The sequence below is a fragment of the Euleptes europaea genome, chromosome 1 (genome assembly GCF_029931775.1).
Source record: "Euleptes europaea isolate rEulEur1 chromosome 1, rEulEur1.hap1, whole genome shotgun sequence".
NCBI classification, from domain to species: Eukaryota; Metazoa; Chordata; class Lepidosauria; order Squamata; family Sphaerodactylidae; genus Euleptes; species Euleptes europaea.
In genome coordinates this window covers 73,275,868-73,292,877 of record NC_079312.1, presented here as the reverse complement: position 1 = coordinate 73,292,877, position 17,010 = coordinate 73,275,868, and the positions used below count along the sequence as shown (strand labels likewise).

The 17,010-nt window shown below is 42.8% G+C and overlaps 1 protein-coding gene across 1 annotated transcript in view; it reads right to left on the bottom strand.

The window, feature by feature from the left end:
• Nucleotides 1-17,010, bottom strand: part of DCAF1 (DDB1 and CUL4 associated factor 1) — a 42,397-nt gene that overhangs the window by 1,875 nt on the left and 23,512 nt on the right. Inside the window, exons 18-23 of the mRNA XM_056855331.1 lie at nucleotides 16,378-16,471; nucleotides 15,528-15,632; nucleotides 15,184-15,257; nucleotides 14,860-14,964; nucleotides 9,931-9,939; nucleotides 4,983-5,232 (exon numbers count right to left, since the gene is read on the bottom strand). Of these exons, the coding sequence (XP_056711309.1) occupies nucleotides 4,983-5,232; nucleotides 9,931-9,939; nucleotides 14,860-14,964; nucleotides 15,184-15,257; nucleotides 15,528-15,632; nucleotides 16,378-16,471 (637 nt within the window). The remainder of the gene's footprint in view (nucleotides 1-4,982; nucleotides 5,233-9,930; nucleotides 9,940-14,859; nucleotides 14,965-15,183; nucleotides 15,258-15,527; nucleotides 15,633-16,377; nucleotides 16,472-17,010) is intronic.

Genomic DNA, 17,010 nt, shown 5'->3' with positions numbered 1-17,010 from the left:
TCTGTCCCTCGCAACAGCATCTGTCCTCCTAGTCAACTGACGGGTACTTTGCTAAGAACAGGTTCACAGCTGAAGAGATGGAAGAGATTGCTAACCACTGCATTTCTTGTATGTCATGTCTTATATGGTTCCTGTTGCATTCTTTTAAATTTTGTAACCTGTCTTGAGTCTCAGAGAGAATGATGGATTATAAGTAAACAAATTTCTCTTCTGAGACATGCATGAGTCTGCCCAGGACCAAGGAACTTCTTCATCAATGCAATGCTCAAAAGCAAGTCAGCAAGTGCTCATCAATAAGCAGGCAATCCTTTCTAAGAACTTTCATTTTCTGAGAGGGATCATTAATGACTGTACTAAGTAGACACTTTCATGAAGATGACAGCAAAGCACATTCTTTCCAGAACACCAGCAAAAGGATCCAGGGCCACCCAACGCTCAGTCAAGTGAATTGGGTGCACACATACTAGAGATTTTCCCCAAGACTGTTTGGGAAGAGAAACAAAATAATGCTAATGTCCAGAAAACTCCACAGAGAATTTTTTGGGAAGTATGATTCGCAAACATTGGTGCAGAAATAGAGATCAATGAATGAAAAGAAAGAGGAAGGGATCTTAGTTTGGGGGGTTGGCACAGTGGTGTTGAGGTGGGAGGGGAGAAACAGACGTATGCGTTACCACTTTTCATCATCTGAGCCTCAGTCAAGGCAAGTAGATGAGCGTTTTTGAGGATGCACAGAAAGACACTTTAACTGTGAGATGGGCTTAAAGTACTAGATGTGCATAGCAACTGCAAACCAAGGCCAAATTTAGAGCAACCCCACCTGATACACACAACACATGATGGCCTCAAGTATGAAATTAATTAAATGTCTTAATGGTACTATCTGTCTCAGGAGGCTTGAAGCAGAAGACAGGAGATACCATTTCAGCCCCTTTCTTGCTGTAACTCTGTACTAGCCCACCCCAGTTTACTTTTAGCCCTGGATGGACAGGTTTCAATAGGGACTGCATGTAAATTCTTTCTATGACTCAACATAGCTCTTCTAAAGGCATGCGTCTCTTACTTCAATTAGGGGTAAGATAAGACAATGTTCCCACATGTTGATAATGCGGAACACGGCTCCTTCATCCATCAGGAGGTGCTACCTGTGCCTGCCTCCCTTTAGTGTCCCCCTTGCGTGCATGTGTGCAGGAATTCCTCTGTCTCTCTCCTTCTCCCCCAAACATCAGCCCTAGCTTTAGGTAGTAATTTTTAAAGTTTAGATGTGTTTTATCATCCACATGGTCTGCACTCGAAGATCCAGTCGCATCCCTGCAGCACTCTGTAGTTCAGTTAGTCCAAATAATGAATACACTGTACTGCCTGTCTGTCACGTGACTTCCCCTCTCTTCCACTGAATCACACCCATACAGGGTTTTGTGATGATGGATGCTTGAGAGAGACCTTAGTCAACATGTAGCAAACTACTGGATAAAGCAATGAAAATGTAAGAGGCCAGACAACGTAGATACTGTCAAGCAAAATCATTTGGCTAGTGCACGTCCACAGAGAACAGCACAGCTGTAAACCATTCCCATGCAAGATGTCCGGAAGCCTTTTCTTGTGGGATTTCCACTGAACCTTCCATTGAAGGTCATAGTAGATGGAGAAGAACTCACAGAATCATAGAGTTGGAAGGGACCACAAGGGTCATCTAGTCCAACCCCCTGCACAATGAAGGGAATTCACAACTACCTCCCCCTCCCACACCCCCAGTGACCCCAACTCCATGTCCAGAAACTCCTTTTGAAACAAAATAACTTGATTGTTTTTTTGATGTTCAACAGTGTGGCATCTGGGTGCAACAATCTCACTGATGTTACAACTATTTCTTCTCAAAGGACCAGTGCTCTGACCCACTTCTGGATACCCATGCCTACGACTGCTGAAGCTCCTATACAGTTTCTTCCACTTCTGGATACCCATGCCTACAACTGCTGAAGCTCCTATACAGTTTCTTCCACACACATACACTTCCTCCCACCATGCTCAGCCAATGACTGCTCCATCCTCTCCACCTCCTCTGGCAAATATTTCCCTTCACACCAAGGTTTTTCTTGATGCTTTCCAGCACTTTCTACATGTAAAAAATGGTACTTGGAAGAGCAATGGTAGACAAAGACTTCCCTTTTGCAGGACAGGCATGGGTGAGAAGCAGTCCCAGGGGATACTTGTCTTTGCGAGAGAGCATAGCAGCTGCACAGAGCTTAGCTTTCCAAATAAATACAAAAACAGACAGTACAAAGAAGAGGAAACAGTTTTTATATGTTGTGGTGTTATAGACAGAAGCTGCCCGGAGCTTGTGGGGGTCCACAAAATGGAGATGCAATAAAAATATTAGAAGTAATTCCAGTCACATTTCCTTCCACCATCTCTGTGCTTGGCTGCTAAGGCAAAGCCACTTTCAGGTGCAATCTGGAGCCACAAACTTATTTTCCCCAGTAATGCACAAAAAAGGAAAAAAACTACTACTGCAGAGCGTCTGTCAAGGTACAAATATTTTTTTAATTGGTTCTGTGTAACACGTCCTGGTGGACCGGACAAAATACCTACCACCTTTAAGAACACAGTGGGCTGACAGACAAGTATACAAGACAATCGCTGGAGGCCTGACAGGCTAGTGCCCCCTGGTTCAGGCGCCTGATTGCAGAGGAGCAGTGCTGCACTACAACAAAACGAGAGAAGAAGAGCACAGATGAGTCTGCTGGCAAGATCTGCTGCTCCAGACAAAGCCGAAGGAGACATGCCTGGGGCAGAGAACGACAGTTTAAAAAATAATGCCTGGCCATCTCCAAGCCCCACACAGCTTACACAAGAACCAGGTGGGTGTCCTTCCTCTGCTGAAGTCCAGCAACTTTAGGGAGCCCAGATTTCATCCTACACCAGTTTTTTCCCCCACTGCCCCCCCAACACATTCCACTTTATCATCGACTAATGATTACCAATTTTTATTTGCTGCGATATATGGAAAGTGCTTCTGAGCATGTGCAGACTGTCTCGCCCTCAACTGCTTCCTCTTTTGAGAGACAGGGAATGAAGGAGTGGGGGAGAAAGATTACAGGGAGGACGGCGTGGCTGAACTTTGGGAAAGAAAGATTACAGGGAAGACGGTGTGGCTGAACCTCTCATGGTTTTCAGCACAGCCCGCCTCCTTTTGCCAGCATTCCATAAAGGGGGAGCCAGACTATATTGCCTGCACTTCATTTCCCCCACTCACTCTATTTCTCCCCTTCATCACCCTTCCAGCCAGGCCTTAACAACATTTTTGACTCCACTCCGCACAGAACTCATGCCTTCCTGCAGCCTTAAGTTGTGCCTGGGCTCATCAGGGTTAAACCCTGGATTACGTGATGATATAATTAAGGAAACCATCTCCGGGCACATGTAGGAGGGTGACTTGGCATCTTCACTGATCAACCACACTGCCTACCCACACACACATACCATTAAGAGGAATGATTCAGGATTTTGGGGGCATTCACGGCATGGTTCCAATGCAAGCTGAAACCTACCACTTCTCTTGACATCATTCTGTGGTACTACAACACAGTCTATTCCTCATCACAAAAAAAATCCAGGTCAGGTTTTTGTTTTTTTTTGTCCCTTACCTCTCATGCATTCCTTCCTTCACCCAGCCACCTTTCCCCCACAATTTTCCTTGCTCGTTCCTTAACCTGACTCCCCATCCTGCTTTCAGCCTTCAACAAAATGGACAGTTTACCAAGACAGCTAAGGTACATGGAGGCACTAAGTGAGGCAGGGGTTCTAGGATTGGGCAGTTGCAGCAAAGGTGGACCCCTGGGTGGAGCTTGAACGCCAAGCACACAACAGGACCTCACAGCTTTACCATTTGCCTACTGCTTGTCTCTTCAAATCTGAATGAACTTGCTCTCTTCCTGCTGCTTAAAGGGGTAGCTAGTTACATTCATGTACCTGCATGCTTGACTTTGCAAAGACAACGAAAGTTGGGCAAGACGGTGGCAGTGTTGACATAATCAAGTGCCCTTCCATTCTGCTGGGAAGGAGCTAACTTTGGAGGATTACTGCAGCTTGAGCCCTACAGCATGTTTACTCACAGATAAGCCCCATGGAGTCTAATGCGACCACTATCAAATAAACAAAGATTGAGAAGCTACACCACAGTCTCTGAATCTCAGCAATTTTAATCCATCAGTGATTCCTACTTGACACTGACAGGAGATGGGGATCTATCATATTCTTGTTTGGCACTCAGGAAACTGATGTGAGGGACGTAGTGGCAGCACCACAATCTACATGGAAAGCCTGCTGCTGCAAGGCACTGTTGCAAGGTTACGTGCAACACAAAGTGCGAACATGTGCATGCCAAACAGCCACCCAATCAGGGTTCCCAGGCAGGGTTCAACATATGTGTTTATGTTGTGCACCCTTTACCTGTTTGCTCTGGGAAATAGCCATATACACCCAGCTGCCAGTTTTACAACCCAAATTATGGAACTGTCCTAAATAAGTTGGCCCAGTTAACTCAGGAATCTGGGGACCGGGTGGGGGACAGATTTCCTCCTATCCCAGTGCAGAGGTTTCACCACTATTAGTGGATATTCCAGAATTTTAGGGGACCTTTAATTTTAAAAATCTTTGTAGGCTAAAAAGGAAGTAAACCATTTAACAATAACTATGGAAAATAAAGTATGCTTGCTTACAACAGTCCCACATCACAGCTTGAGCTGTAATGGGAGATAAGAGCTCTGCATCCAGAACATCAAGAAGGGGGGAGCAGTGATAGGCTTTTCTACGAGCCTCTGAACAAGACAAAAGATTGAAGGAAAACCAACACGCTGGCCCCAGGCATATTTGTGCAAAAAGTTCCTCCTTCCATGATGTCAGAGGTGTCTTAAGCATCCTTTGAAGTTGCACTTTGTACCGATTCAAGAGCGGCTTCCTCGGGGCTTATATATACTTACTATCACCAAGGATGAGCTCAACTTCCTCATCTGCATCAGAATCTTCTTCCTCTCCTTCATCCCCCTCTTCCAGCAGGTTGGCCAATTCCTCATCATCAGAAGGAGAGAAGTCATTTTCTCCATCCTCACCCGCATTCTCATTGGTTTCCTCTTCCTCCAAATCAGCCTCCAGCAGCTGGTCAGTGTCCAGTTCATCAAGATCATCTGTGTCGTCATCATCATCATCATCTTCTTCCTGCTCCTCCTCCTCCTAGAGAGAGATCAAAACAGCCATAATAACAACTAAATCTGAAGGGATATGTGTACTGTCATTCACTCCTTCTAAACAACGGGTTGGATCTTCCAAACAGCCAGAGTGCTCACAAGCACAGGTCTTTCCTTCTCCCACCAGCAACCTCTTGAAGTATTCAAAAAGCTGGTGCTTGAAGTTATGAGAAACCCTATACACAAAATGGGGTAAGGAGCAGCTCTGAAAAGGGGGAATTGAGCTACTTCCCTGCTTACCTTTCCACTGGTGTTTTTACAGGCTCAAGAGGCTCCGTTAGCATGAGAGAAAATGGAAGTGGTCACCTGACTCTTCCTCTTTACACACCATGCACACATTTTGTTCATAAGACTCCCATAACAACAAACATCACCTTTTTCAGAGGTCTACTGGGGAAGGGGAGAGATCTGTGACTACAAGTGCCTTCTGCTTGCAGCTTGTAGGAGCCACCCCAGTGCACATTCAGAGTTTAAAACTGATTTTCCCTACTTTCCATGGAGTGTGATAGAGTTCTTCCCCCATAAAGGCAATATGCACCCTTGGAAAAGGCTAAATAGCAATAAACTCTCTGTTACACTGCCAGCAGCTCAACACCCACAGAACTCTACACAGGCTGCTGAACAGGTACCAATAAAAGCAAATGGCTTTGGTTACTATCAGCATGGCTAATATCAGCAGCCATACGTAAGGTTTCATTATCAGCCTGATCACTTTGAACTAGACATCACAACATTTTAAAACATGCATCAGGCTGTCGTCCGTCTAAGCTCCTTATGCAGCACTCTTCGTTGAAATATATAATTCTGTCTAGCATTTCAATAGCAAATAAAACACACTGAAATGCAAGACAGAATTATATATTTCAACAAAGAGTGCCGCATAAGGAGCTTAGACAGACGACAGTCCTACACAAATTAAATTCACATCAAGTTGAAACTACATAGAATCATAGAGTTGGAAGGGGCCATACAGGCCATCTAGTCCAATCCTCTGCTTAATGCAGGATTAGCCTAGCGCATCCCTGACAAATGCTTGTCCAGCCTTTGCTTAAAGACTGCCAGTGAGGGGGAGCTCACCACCTCCCTAGGTAGCTGATTCTACTGTCAAACAACTCTTACTGTAAAAAAATTTTTCCTAATATCCAGCCGGTACCTTTCTACCTGCAATTTAAACCCATTATTGCGAGTCCTATCCTCTGCTGCCAACAGGAACAGCTCGCTGCCCTCCTCTAAGTGACAGCAAAGAGAGCAATCATGTCCCCCCTCAACCTCCTCTTCTCCAGACTAAACATTCTCAACTCCCTCACCCTTTCCTCATAGGGCTTGGTCTCCAGGCCCCTGATCATCCCTGTCACTCTCCTCTGCACCTGCTCCATACATGGTGGGTTTTGTGAGCAAGAGGGTGGCCAGAATGAGGGTTTGGAGGAATAAGATGAGAAAGGTTGCAGATCATAGTCACGATTTACAAAGGAACGGAAGACAGTCATAAGAATCACAAGTGACATACATTTCACGCTCCCCACTCAGTAGAACACTCTCATTGAAATCCACATGCACCCACTTGAATTTCATAGGGGAAACAGGACTACAATACAAACTGCACATTAAAAATAGGGAGCCTCTCTTTAGGCTCTCAGTTCCTCTCAACACCAATAAGATAACTGGTGCTTTTTAGAAAAAGTAAAATAATGTATTTATTTATGGCCTGTATTCAAATTTTATGGGCCTTCAAATAATTTACATAGTTTACAAATAACTCTGTGAAACACTTCCTGGTCTAGGTATCATTATCAAGATCAACTAGCTCAGACTTTCACATGCTAAGAAAAAACAAGCTTCCATCAGCCTTCCACAAAGAAGCGTTCTGCCCACAGGCACACGAGAATCAGGAACAGCTCTGGCAAAGAGGAAGCATGTTTGTTTTTTGGGGAAAAGCATATCTCCAAATACTTCTGTATTCCTGAAATTTCACTTCCATTCATACAACTGAACTGATGACAGGGCAGAAAGTGACGTGTCCTAATGCAAAGTTAACCGAACAACTTTTAAAGGAAAGGAGCAGCTCAGGTACGACAGCTAATGACACAACACATTCAAAGACTACACTGAAGGCTGTTTGAGTCCTTATTTGGAAGGAAGAAGAACAAACCACCAGAAAACACAAACCACCTGAAACATTCCTATTGGGATCTACAGGCTCTCTCAAAAAATAACTCACAAGTGGAAACACCCACTTTTAGTCCACCAGCAACATAGAATACTTAATATTTAAAATGGTGTATTAACACAGTATATTTCCTAACTTCTGAAAGCACTTCATGCACATTTTCACAACCTCTGGGAGTAACAGGAATTATTTGCTGAAGCATCCAAAAATATAACTCTTGTCACCATCAGTACATCCCCCCCTAAAAAAAATCTTTTAACCCCACAAAACCTTTAGAAGTTAATATGAAGGAGGAGAAAGGAGCCAGGAATATGGTGTTTATTCTCCAGATCCATTTAAAAATTCACCCTTTTAGCCAGCATGAGTGCAAGAGTAGAACTGGTAAGAGCCTGGCAAATCTCCACTCAGCCATGAGTGACCACGGGCCAGTCTCCCAACCAGTGGTGGCGACACACTGGAGGAAAGAACCTTACGCTTCACCCCAAGCTGAATAAAATAAAACGTGAAAGAGCTTCTAATAAAGTTTCTGCTACTTCATCGTTTATCACCTACACTATACTTACATCACCTGGTAATATCCTCTAACCTAAGTTTAATTTTCTCACTAGCTTTCAAAAAGCTCCCTCCCTCTTCCTCCTCTTTACCTAGTTCTATGGAAACAGTAAAAGTGCTGAATCAGTGTCTGTACCGCAGAAGGGTGAACACACAAACATATAAAGTCATCTACAGAAGCTCTGTCTCCAAACAACTCCATTTCCAGGAATATCAACTGTATTGGTATCATCACTCCTAGCCCTATTTATGAATTTTTCCCCCCTCAATGCCCTTAAAGAATAACCCAAGTCCCTTTTGGGACCTGCTATTCTCCACCGCAGACAAACTAAAATGCCTTTCTGACAATGCATCTCTTGTTCTTTAAGTATCGCTTCCTCTCTTCGGTAATGGTGTCTCAGGAGAACACTGTATTTTTATATCCCAGGACATTCCATTTCTGACCTCAAGGTCAGGGTACTCATGAAAAAGACCGTCTGAAGGACAGGCAGAAGGTGACGCTACCACACTGAAGTTCACGAACAGATCTATTTCTTCTAGCTTGAACTGAGAGCCTAGATTGGTTAAGCCAGTATAAATGGCAACTCTCTCACACGCAGTGTCAGGCAAACTGATTCGCAAACTGCAAACATTGTGCGCGTCTGCACATATCTGTGGGTTTTTTGACCCCCAATCAGTAACCATATCATTGATTCACCTCATGTTGACAATGGCTGCTTTCAGTAGGGGTTCCTTGCTTTTTTAGACCCATTTGACATATTACACAGACATGCTGGAGCAAGAATTCTGACAGTGGAAGGGATTCGTTTGATCCCAATTTAATAGGATATATTTGTCCCTTATTTTTGTGCTTCAAACAGAGATTGTTGGGGGCTTGTTTAGTCCCTTTTTTTAAGTTAAGTTCTGTAGTTATAGGCTGTTACCACACTAGGTATTCCCAGTGATGTATCAAGAGTTTGGAAATGTTATAAAAAACATCGCTTTAAAAGGGTTTTTGGATGCCACGGCTAAAAAATGGTTGGAAGACGTGTTCACAGCTAAAGGGGCCAAACAAAGTGCAAACAGTATTTTTTATAACAGTTTCAAACTCTTAATACATCGGTGGGAATACATAGAAAGTGCGAACAGTATTTTTTATAACATTTCCAAACTCTTAATACATAGCTGGGAATTCCTAGTGCGGTAACAGCCATGGATTGCAATATGCACCCATTGCTGACAGTCCATGCATAGAGAGGCATAAAATACACACTATCCAACAAATCATATGACAACTGCAGAACTGATGAGGGAGAAGGGCTCTGCAACCCATGTACTCATAAATTCCAGCCTTCCCCCCCACTTTTTTTCTTTTTTCTAGCCACAAACACATTGTGATCTCTCTCTCTCTCTTGAAATTAAATATATGAACGCTATTTATTCTGAAAATCCCCCCACCTTCTTTAATTTAACCATTAACCTGCCTACCTGTAATTACCACCTGCCAAATCCTTCACTTGAATGGCATGGACTGTTTTTCCAATACTATGCAAATCACATTTTTTTAACCTTCCATTCTATATATTTCTTGTCTAAACTTCACCCTTAATCCGTTCTTACCACCAAACCAAATCAGTGCTCATTTACCTCTTTCACCCTTAAAAGCATGTGGGATGGGGTCCAACGCCTGCGTGAGCAAGCAGAAGGCCCTTCTGATCACATGGGTCGACCTGCCATTTCTCCCCTCCATCAGCAGCATCCTGCACCCATCCTCACAAGTCGCTTTGATGATGGCACAGTGGGACACTGTTAGGGAGGCAGGAAGCCCTGTTCTAAGAACGCCACCCCACTTGCAGATGTTTGGGATCCCACCCACAGACTCCATCAGAAATTGACAATGTTATACCTGCTTTTTACCTCCAAGCATACGCTCATAATACCAAACTTTGACTAGGCATATTAGCTCACAAAAGGCAAGGTTCTTACCATAGGCTTCTATGAAGACCCAGGAGACATGGACAGATGGAATACACGCAACACAGCAAACAATTTGTCACACATGTCAAATTAGAGCGAAGAAATAAAACACAGTTATTGCCATTCTATAGCTATAGGCAACTAAAAAAAGCACCTACAGTAACTACAACACTCTCTAACAGTATTTCAAATACTCTGATTTTGGTACGTGACAACATACTGCATTTACTTGGTGGTTTAATTCTGTGTTTTTATTGTAAAAAAATTCTATGAAAATCGCTGATAAGAATACTAGAAAATTGCTACATTAAAATAAGAGACCAAACAATTAATTTCAATTAATTTTGTTAAACATATTATGCATGGGTTTATATCAACGCTACAGGGAATATCTGTACACTTTCAATTGTGCATTCCATCTATACAAACTATATTAAGTGAGCTGCAAAAAGTAAATGTTCCAAGGAAAAGACTAGAACTCAGCTAAACGTACGTTGTTTTACTTTTCCTCTGATAAAAATGGTTGGATGAGTTGTTTACTTCTTCTTCTTCTTTTTTTTACATTTATTATATGCTATGCAGGTTTAATGTCAGCTGTTCCCTTATGGAGGGGGAAAGGACGGGGGTGTAAATTTTTAACACAGTATGCACAATTCATTAATTTCCAGGCACTTTTTAGAGGCTGCATAGAGATTTCTGTTAAAGAGCGGAAACTGTTCAGAAAACAGGTCAGCCATCTCTTTGGAGGAAAATGTCCATGTTTAACATATTCAGAGTACAAGGGACCCAATGAAATCCCAGCTCAATACTCCTAACCCAGCTTTTCAGCTGCCCCACTGGTAATCATGAAGGTGAAACAACTGCACTTCTATAAGGATGATGGGATAGAGGAGCTTGTCCTTTGTGACTCTGCCCTTTATTTAAGACGACTACCTGACTTAAAAGGGAACTGAGATCCACCTGCAGTTATCCATATTAAGTGACTCAAATATTTGTGTTTGCAAATAATCTGGTTCTCCACATACCTTATTAAAATTAGGCCTTTTCATTAGGCAGAATGGAAAGATAACTAAGTAACAAGTTGGGCCAATCAACGTTCTTTATATGATACCCTGCCACTGCATAAGAGAGGAAGGCTGGGAAGGATGGGCTCATTTGCTCTTACCCATACCAGCTCCTGAAAAGAGCAAAATATGGCCATGTCATTTTGCAGCCTTCTGGGCAAGAGTAGTAAACCCAAACATACACATTACCAGAAAGCCCTTCCACATCATTTACGTGAAGCAGGGCTTCCTGGCAAGAGTAGCTTGGAACTATACTGCCAACTTTAGCCAGCATAGCAACTGAACATGCAGGGCCTAGCCTTAAAACCAGTTTAATGCAATGACATAAGTCTGGGATACGTAATCTATAGTAAGTGTGCTGTCCCAGCTATCCCACACACATCTGGGTTGAAGGAAAAGGCCATCTAAAACAGAAATTATTGCTTCCACATTACTGCTTGAGTCTTAACCTCTCTAATGTTATGTAACTATTTCAGCAAAGCAGTGGTTCTGCCCAATACTTGCTTATTTTTCATTTTTGCCGTCAAGTCACAGCTGACTTACAGCAACCTTGTAGGGTTTTAAAGGCAAGAGACGTTGAGAGGTGGTTTGCCTCCACATCACAACCCTGGTATTCCTTGGAGGTCTCCCGTCCAAATACTTGTCATGATTGAGGCTGAGTGTGTGTGACTGGCCCAGGGTTACCCAGCAAGCTTCCATGGTACGAGAGGGGATTCAAACCTGGGTTTTTCAAATCCTAGTTCAACACCTTAACCACTCTACCATGCTGGCTCTCTTCTTCATTATGTGTGTGTGTGTGTGTGTTAAGTGCCGTCAAGTCGCTTTCGACTCATGGCGACCCTATGAATCAATGTCCTCCAAAATGTCCTATCTTTGACAGCCTTGCTCAGATCCTGCAAATTGAGGGCTGTAGCTTCCTTTATTGAGTCCATCCATCTTTTATTGGGTCTTCCTCTTTTCCTGCTGCCCTCAACTTGTGACTCTTATCTTCTCATAATGTAACCAAAATACGATAGCCTCAGTTTAGTCATTTTAGCTTCTAGGGTCAGTTCAGGCTTGATTTGATCTATAACCCACTGATTTGTTTTTTTGGTAGTCCACGGTATCCGTAGCACTCTCCTCCAACACCACATTTCAAAGGAGTCTACTTTCTTCCTATCAGCTTTCTTCAAAGTCCAGCTTTCACACCCATACATAGTAACAGGGAATACGATGGCATGAATTAACTTAATCTTGGTGGCCAGTTACACATCCTTACATCTTCATTATACCACTGCCCATAAACAAACAACTTCTGTTTGTACATCATCTGCCAGTGGCCTGGCAGACAAATAGAACAGGTTGACAGACATGATTACCCTCATCACCAGGGATCCCTCTGGACTGTGCAAGACCTGAGACACATGAAACAAGAGAATGTTTGGCCTGTCAACAACCATTCCTCCAACTCCTAGCACTCCTAACATTTACACAGTCCCATTTCTGGTGTTAGAAGGTTTTGGTCAGGCATCTGACAATTTTCTTGGCCTATTTCCCAGGCTGCTTCACCTCCACTACTATGGACTGTGATTGGGAAATCTTATGTTGAACATCTATGCAGAGTTTTTCCAAGAAAGAACACTATTTTGATTTTTCAGCCAAGGAGCATATAGGACAGAAAGAGCCAGTCATTCACCAAACCCTAACGTGTGGAGAAGACTTAAGGTGCTTCTAGGCAGAAGATTTTCCATGTGACAAGCATTGACACCCCACCCACCCCCAACACACAAACAATGCTTATCCCTGCTAATGCAAATGGCAAGCCAAGGGCAAGCAGAAATGGCACACACAACACAGTCCCAAACTATCATGAGAAGAAAACTCATGCTCCATAGTGCCTCTGTTTTGTGTTGTCTCCTCCTGCTCACTGCCAGTTAAAACTCCACAATGTGAAACAAGCCATGGGGAAGGTTCTACAAAAGGTTCTTTAGGCAGTCACTAAAGAAAGAACATTTCCACAACAGCAGTGGGAATCAGCAATACATTAGCAGAATTAAAAATGGCCTGCAAAAGAATTCCTCACTGGTTCTATCACACACACACACACAATCGTTTGGCCCCATTCATACCTTCGGCCCTACCCTTCTACAGTCCAGGCCACACTGTTGCAAAAATCCAAGGCAGCTACATAACCGGGCATATGAGAATCCGGTTTTTTTCCAGGTTTGACTGCTCAGTGTACCTCACCTTTTTGCTCATTTTCTCCTGCAGCAAGCAGCAGTGAGGGTACTAAGGAAGATACTGAGTCACAGCTGAGGAATTCACAGCAAGAATTGCCAGGGGTCTCAGCACCGGCTCAGATCTTTTCTCTCTGTTCCTTGCACAGCCATGTGGGAGTGACTTCAAGGAACATAAAGGGAAAAGATCATATACTTCTGTCTTAGCCTTACTGCAAAACCAAAACTTGAACACACCATAGAGAGGGTTCTGCAGTGTGAGACAAAATGTTTAAGACTGTTCTAGATGGACTAGGCAACGATTTTTAAGTAAGATTTTATAGACTTTTGATGGACAGGTATATAACAGTAAATGCTTGCATACACTGCACGTTGATAGGAATGAGCAAAACAAAGGTTTGATTTTATTATCTCTTTAAAATGTTAATAAATTGGTGTCATTCCGTTCAACAGAAAATGTACCTTTCATGCAAACTACCTTACAGAACACCTCTGAAAATCATGAAACATGGTAGAATTTCTATCCCCTGAAACACACAAGCAAAAGTTAATCAACTCTGGACCTCAGCTCTTGAGATCTAGTCTGCAAAAAACATCTCTCTTGGCAAAAAAAAAAAAATCTGGTCCCATGAAGAGCACCACAAAGCTTCAAAAGCAGCCAAGTACAGATGGGCAACTGTACTGTAAACTGTTGTATTATTGTCAGGAGCCCTAGGTTGTAACAGACACCCATGCTTAGATCTTCTCACAGTAAATGAAAGCAAGCCCATCAGTGACACTATGCGCTCACCCAGACACTAGTACAAAAGGAAGAATAGACTCTGTAAATAATAGGTAAATATTCTTTCTCACGGTACACAACGACCACTTTCACAGTAAAGTGTACTCATTTTGTAGTTCACGGTCAGAAGCGTAGACATTGGATGAGTGTCATGGAAACCAAGAATCCTTGCAAGACATCTTAATTTCTGCCTCTCTCATCAAATTGACTGGTTTGGTGGTCCTGTTTAGATGTGCAGTGATTGCTTTGATCTCATGTCCACAGAATAATGTGGCTAGTATTTAAAAGCAAAGATAAGAATATATATGCCATTACTGTCATGGGCATGTATAGCTAGATGGCTGGCAATCCATGAAAGGTCATGGCACCAAGATTATGGCATTCCCTCAGCAGGGAGATTTATTTATTTATTGGATCTTTATCCCGCCTTCGTCCCCGGCCACAGCTGTCTACTCCATTGTTGCCTTCCCCTTGCAGGTGCACAGTTCTCTGTTTTGTCTGGTGTTCCCTCAGATTTTCATTGACCTTTCCTCCCATTCATGTGCTTATGTGGTTTGTTCTAACACTTTTTAATGGTTTTATATATGTGTGTGTGCACTTTTTTAATCTTGCAGTAATGTCTGTATTGTTTGCCACCTTGGGGACCCTAAACTGAGTGGAGAGGCAGCTTTAAAATGTTTTTTTTTAAAAAATAAATACAAAACTACTTCAATGCTGTAAAAGGTTTCAGCAGAACTCAATTCAGTATAGTTTTTCTATGTTCTGTAACTTAAACCACAGAGTAATATGTGGAAGAGTTAAAACACTTAAAAACATTTGTAAAAAGTTCTCCTGAAAAGTTAGCCTGTAACAGCCACAATGACGCTGCATTTCTCACCTGGTCTTCCTCCTCATCCTCTTCATCTTCTGCCAAGCGCTGCCTTCCCACCTCATACAGCCTGCACACTGTGTCCATGTTCATGGCATCCATACTCCCCTGGTTCTAAAACAGGAACCACACAGCCCAAGATAGTGTGTTAGCTTTTAGCCAGACATATTATGTACCTTACATGCAGCCACACCACCTGTCTCATCGTCTCCATCCATGTCACACACACATAACATCAGTTTTACAACGGACCAAACTGTTTCATTTAACTTGGCAAGGAGGGTCATATAACAAACACTAACACATTTCTTGCTGTTCAGTGATCATACTTACCTCAATAACTGCCAAGTAACAGTCCTTTGAATCAGTACACAAGTCAAAGATGTTCCTTTTTACATCGATGGTGGCTGGAAAAGAACACAACAGCATGAAGAGAGCCCAACACACCCTTTGCACCAACTAAAAAAAAAATCATCCCATTTATTAATGGCTGTCTACAAGGAAAGCACTTTCTCTGGAGCCTTGAAGAAGAGCTTCTATGAGCTCAGTGGGCATTCCTCCAGAAAGCTAGACAGAATCTGTCCATAGAGAAAACTGAAAAACAAATACCTGCCAAATAAAGCCTTCGACAATAACCTGCCAAACAGTTTCAGGTAGATGCAATAAACAGTCCTTACCAATTGGCTTGTAGTCTGTAGCATTGAATGTTCTGAAAGAAGATCCAAAGGGGCTCCGCATCCTCTCTTCTAGCAGGTCATCTTCATCATCAGCCTGCAACATTGCTGATCAAGGGAGGAAAGATTTGTAAGCAGAGAATTGTTTGTTCTAAAATAGCCCCAAGTGGCACTATAAAGGGACCACATGTATCACTGAAATGTTAAACTGATTAACTCCTAATATACGTTTGTTTCTACAGCAGGACAAAATGGGCTAAAGACAAACAGCAGGGCAAATTCAGAAAATCAAAGGTGTTAGGCATCTCTGTCAAGAACATTTACAAAGTGTAATTTTTTTTTGTCTGGAGATTTGGAGTGATCTGCTGAGTTATCTTTGAGTGCAGGGGAGGGGAGAAAATACTGAGGGCAAAGGAAACTGCATAGACAGCAAAAAGAAGAATTACAGAAAGGGGCGAAGGACAGGAGAAGAGGAGCAATGGGAGGAGAGGGGAAGCACCAATACTCTAGGACAAGAAGCTGAACATCATGGTAGAACCAGGAGGCACTAGAAGTTGGGAAAGGGAAGGAGGCAAACAGACTAAAGATGAACATCACACAGCAGTTATTTCCTGTCTCTTTTGTGTTTCTGTGAGGTAGCAGAGAGAAAGGAAACAATTCTCTGCATACCTTAGGCCCACCTGATGGGGATTTCACACGCCTTGCTGAGCCAGCAACAGCCTTGGCTATGAAAGTTATTGTTTTGCTCTCCACCACACACACACACACACACACAGGCAAAAGGCTATGGCTCAGGTGTAAATACAAACACAAAGAATGACCTGTACATCATTCATGCTAAGAAACATCTTACCTCCATACATAACTGTTCCTGTGTGGTTGAAGACTACGCGACACTGATCCAAAGCTGGAACTGTGTGTAGCAAATGGAAAGTCCGCAGGTCCCACTGGAGAGTGTGTTATGGAAAAAATATTCTATCGTTTATTGCAATGGTGATCCAGTGTATTACTGTGACTGTTGCAGAACATGCCTGTGGGATCCAGCACAAGGACTCGGCTGCTGCCACCAACATAAAGGGATTTGTGTTGAGGCCCTGAACTTCTCTGTAGCCCCACCGTCTAGTCTGGCTGCAAGGGTGACGGCGGCACATGACCCACTCCTGCCCTCTCTCACCCTCACTCACAATTTCCAGTCAGCTAAAAGATTCCATCTAACATGAGAATATGCAACATTTATAAATAATCTGACAAGACGTTTGCATATATTTCCTCAATTTGTTCTAATCACAGGGCAAGAGGTCCATGATTCCCAAAGTCTTGTTTCTATTTTTATACCAAAAACAGAAATTAAAGCGTCTTATAACAAAAAGGTGGGGAAAAGAATTTTACAATGGCATAAAGAATTCAGCTTTAAGGATATCCATAGTGTTTATAAGCAAATCAAGAAGTCATCACCAGCAAGAAGCCTCACCGATTTAAACATCCA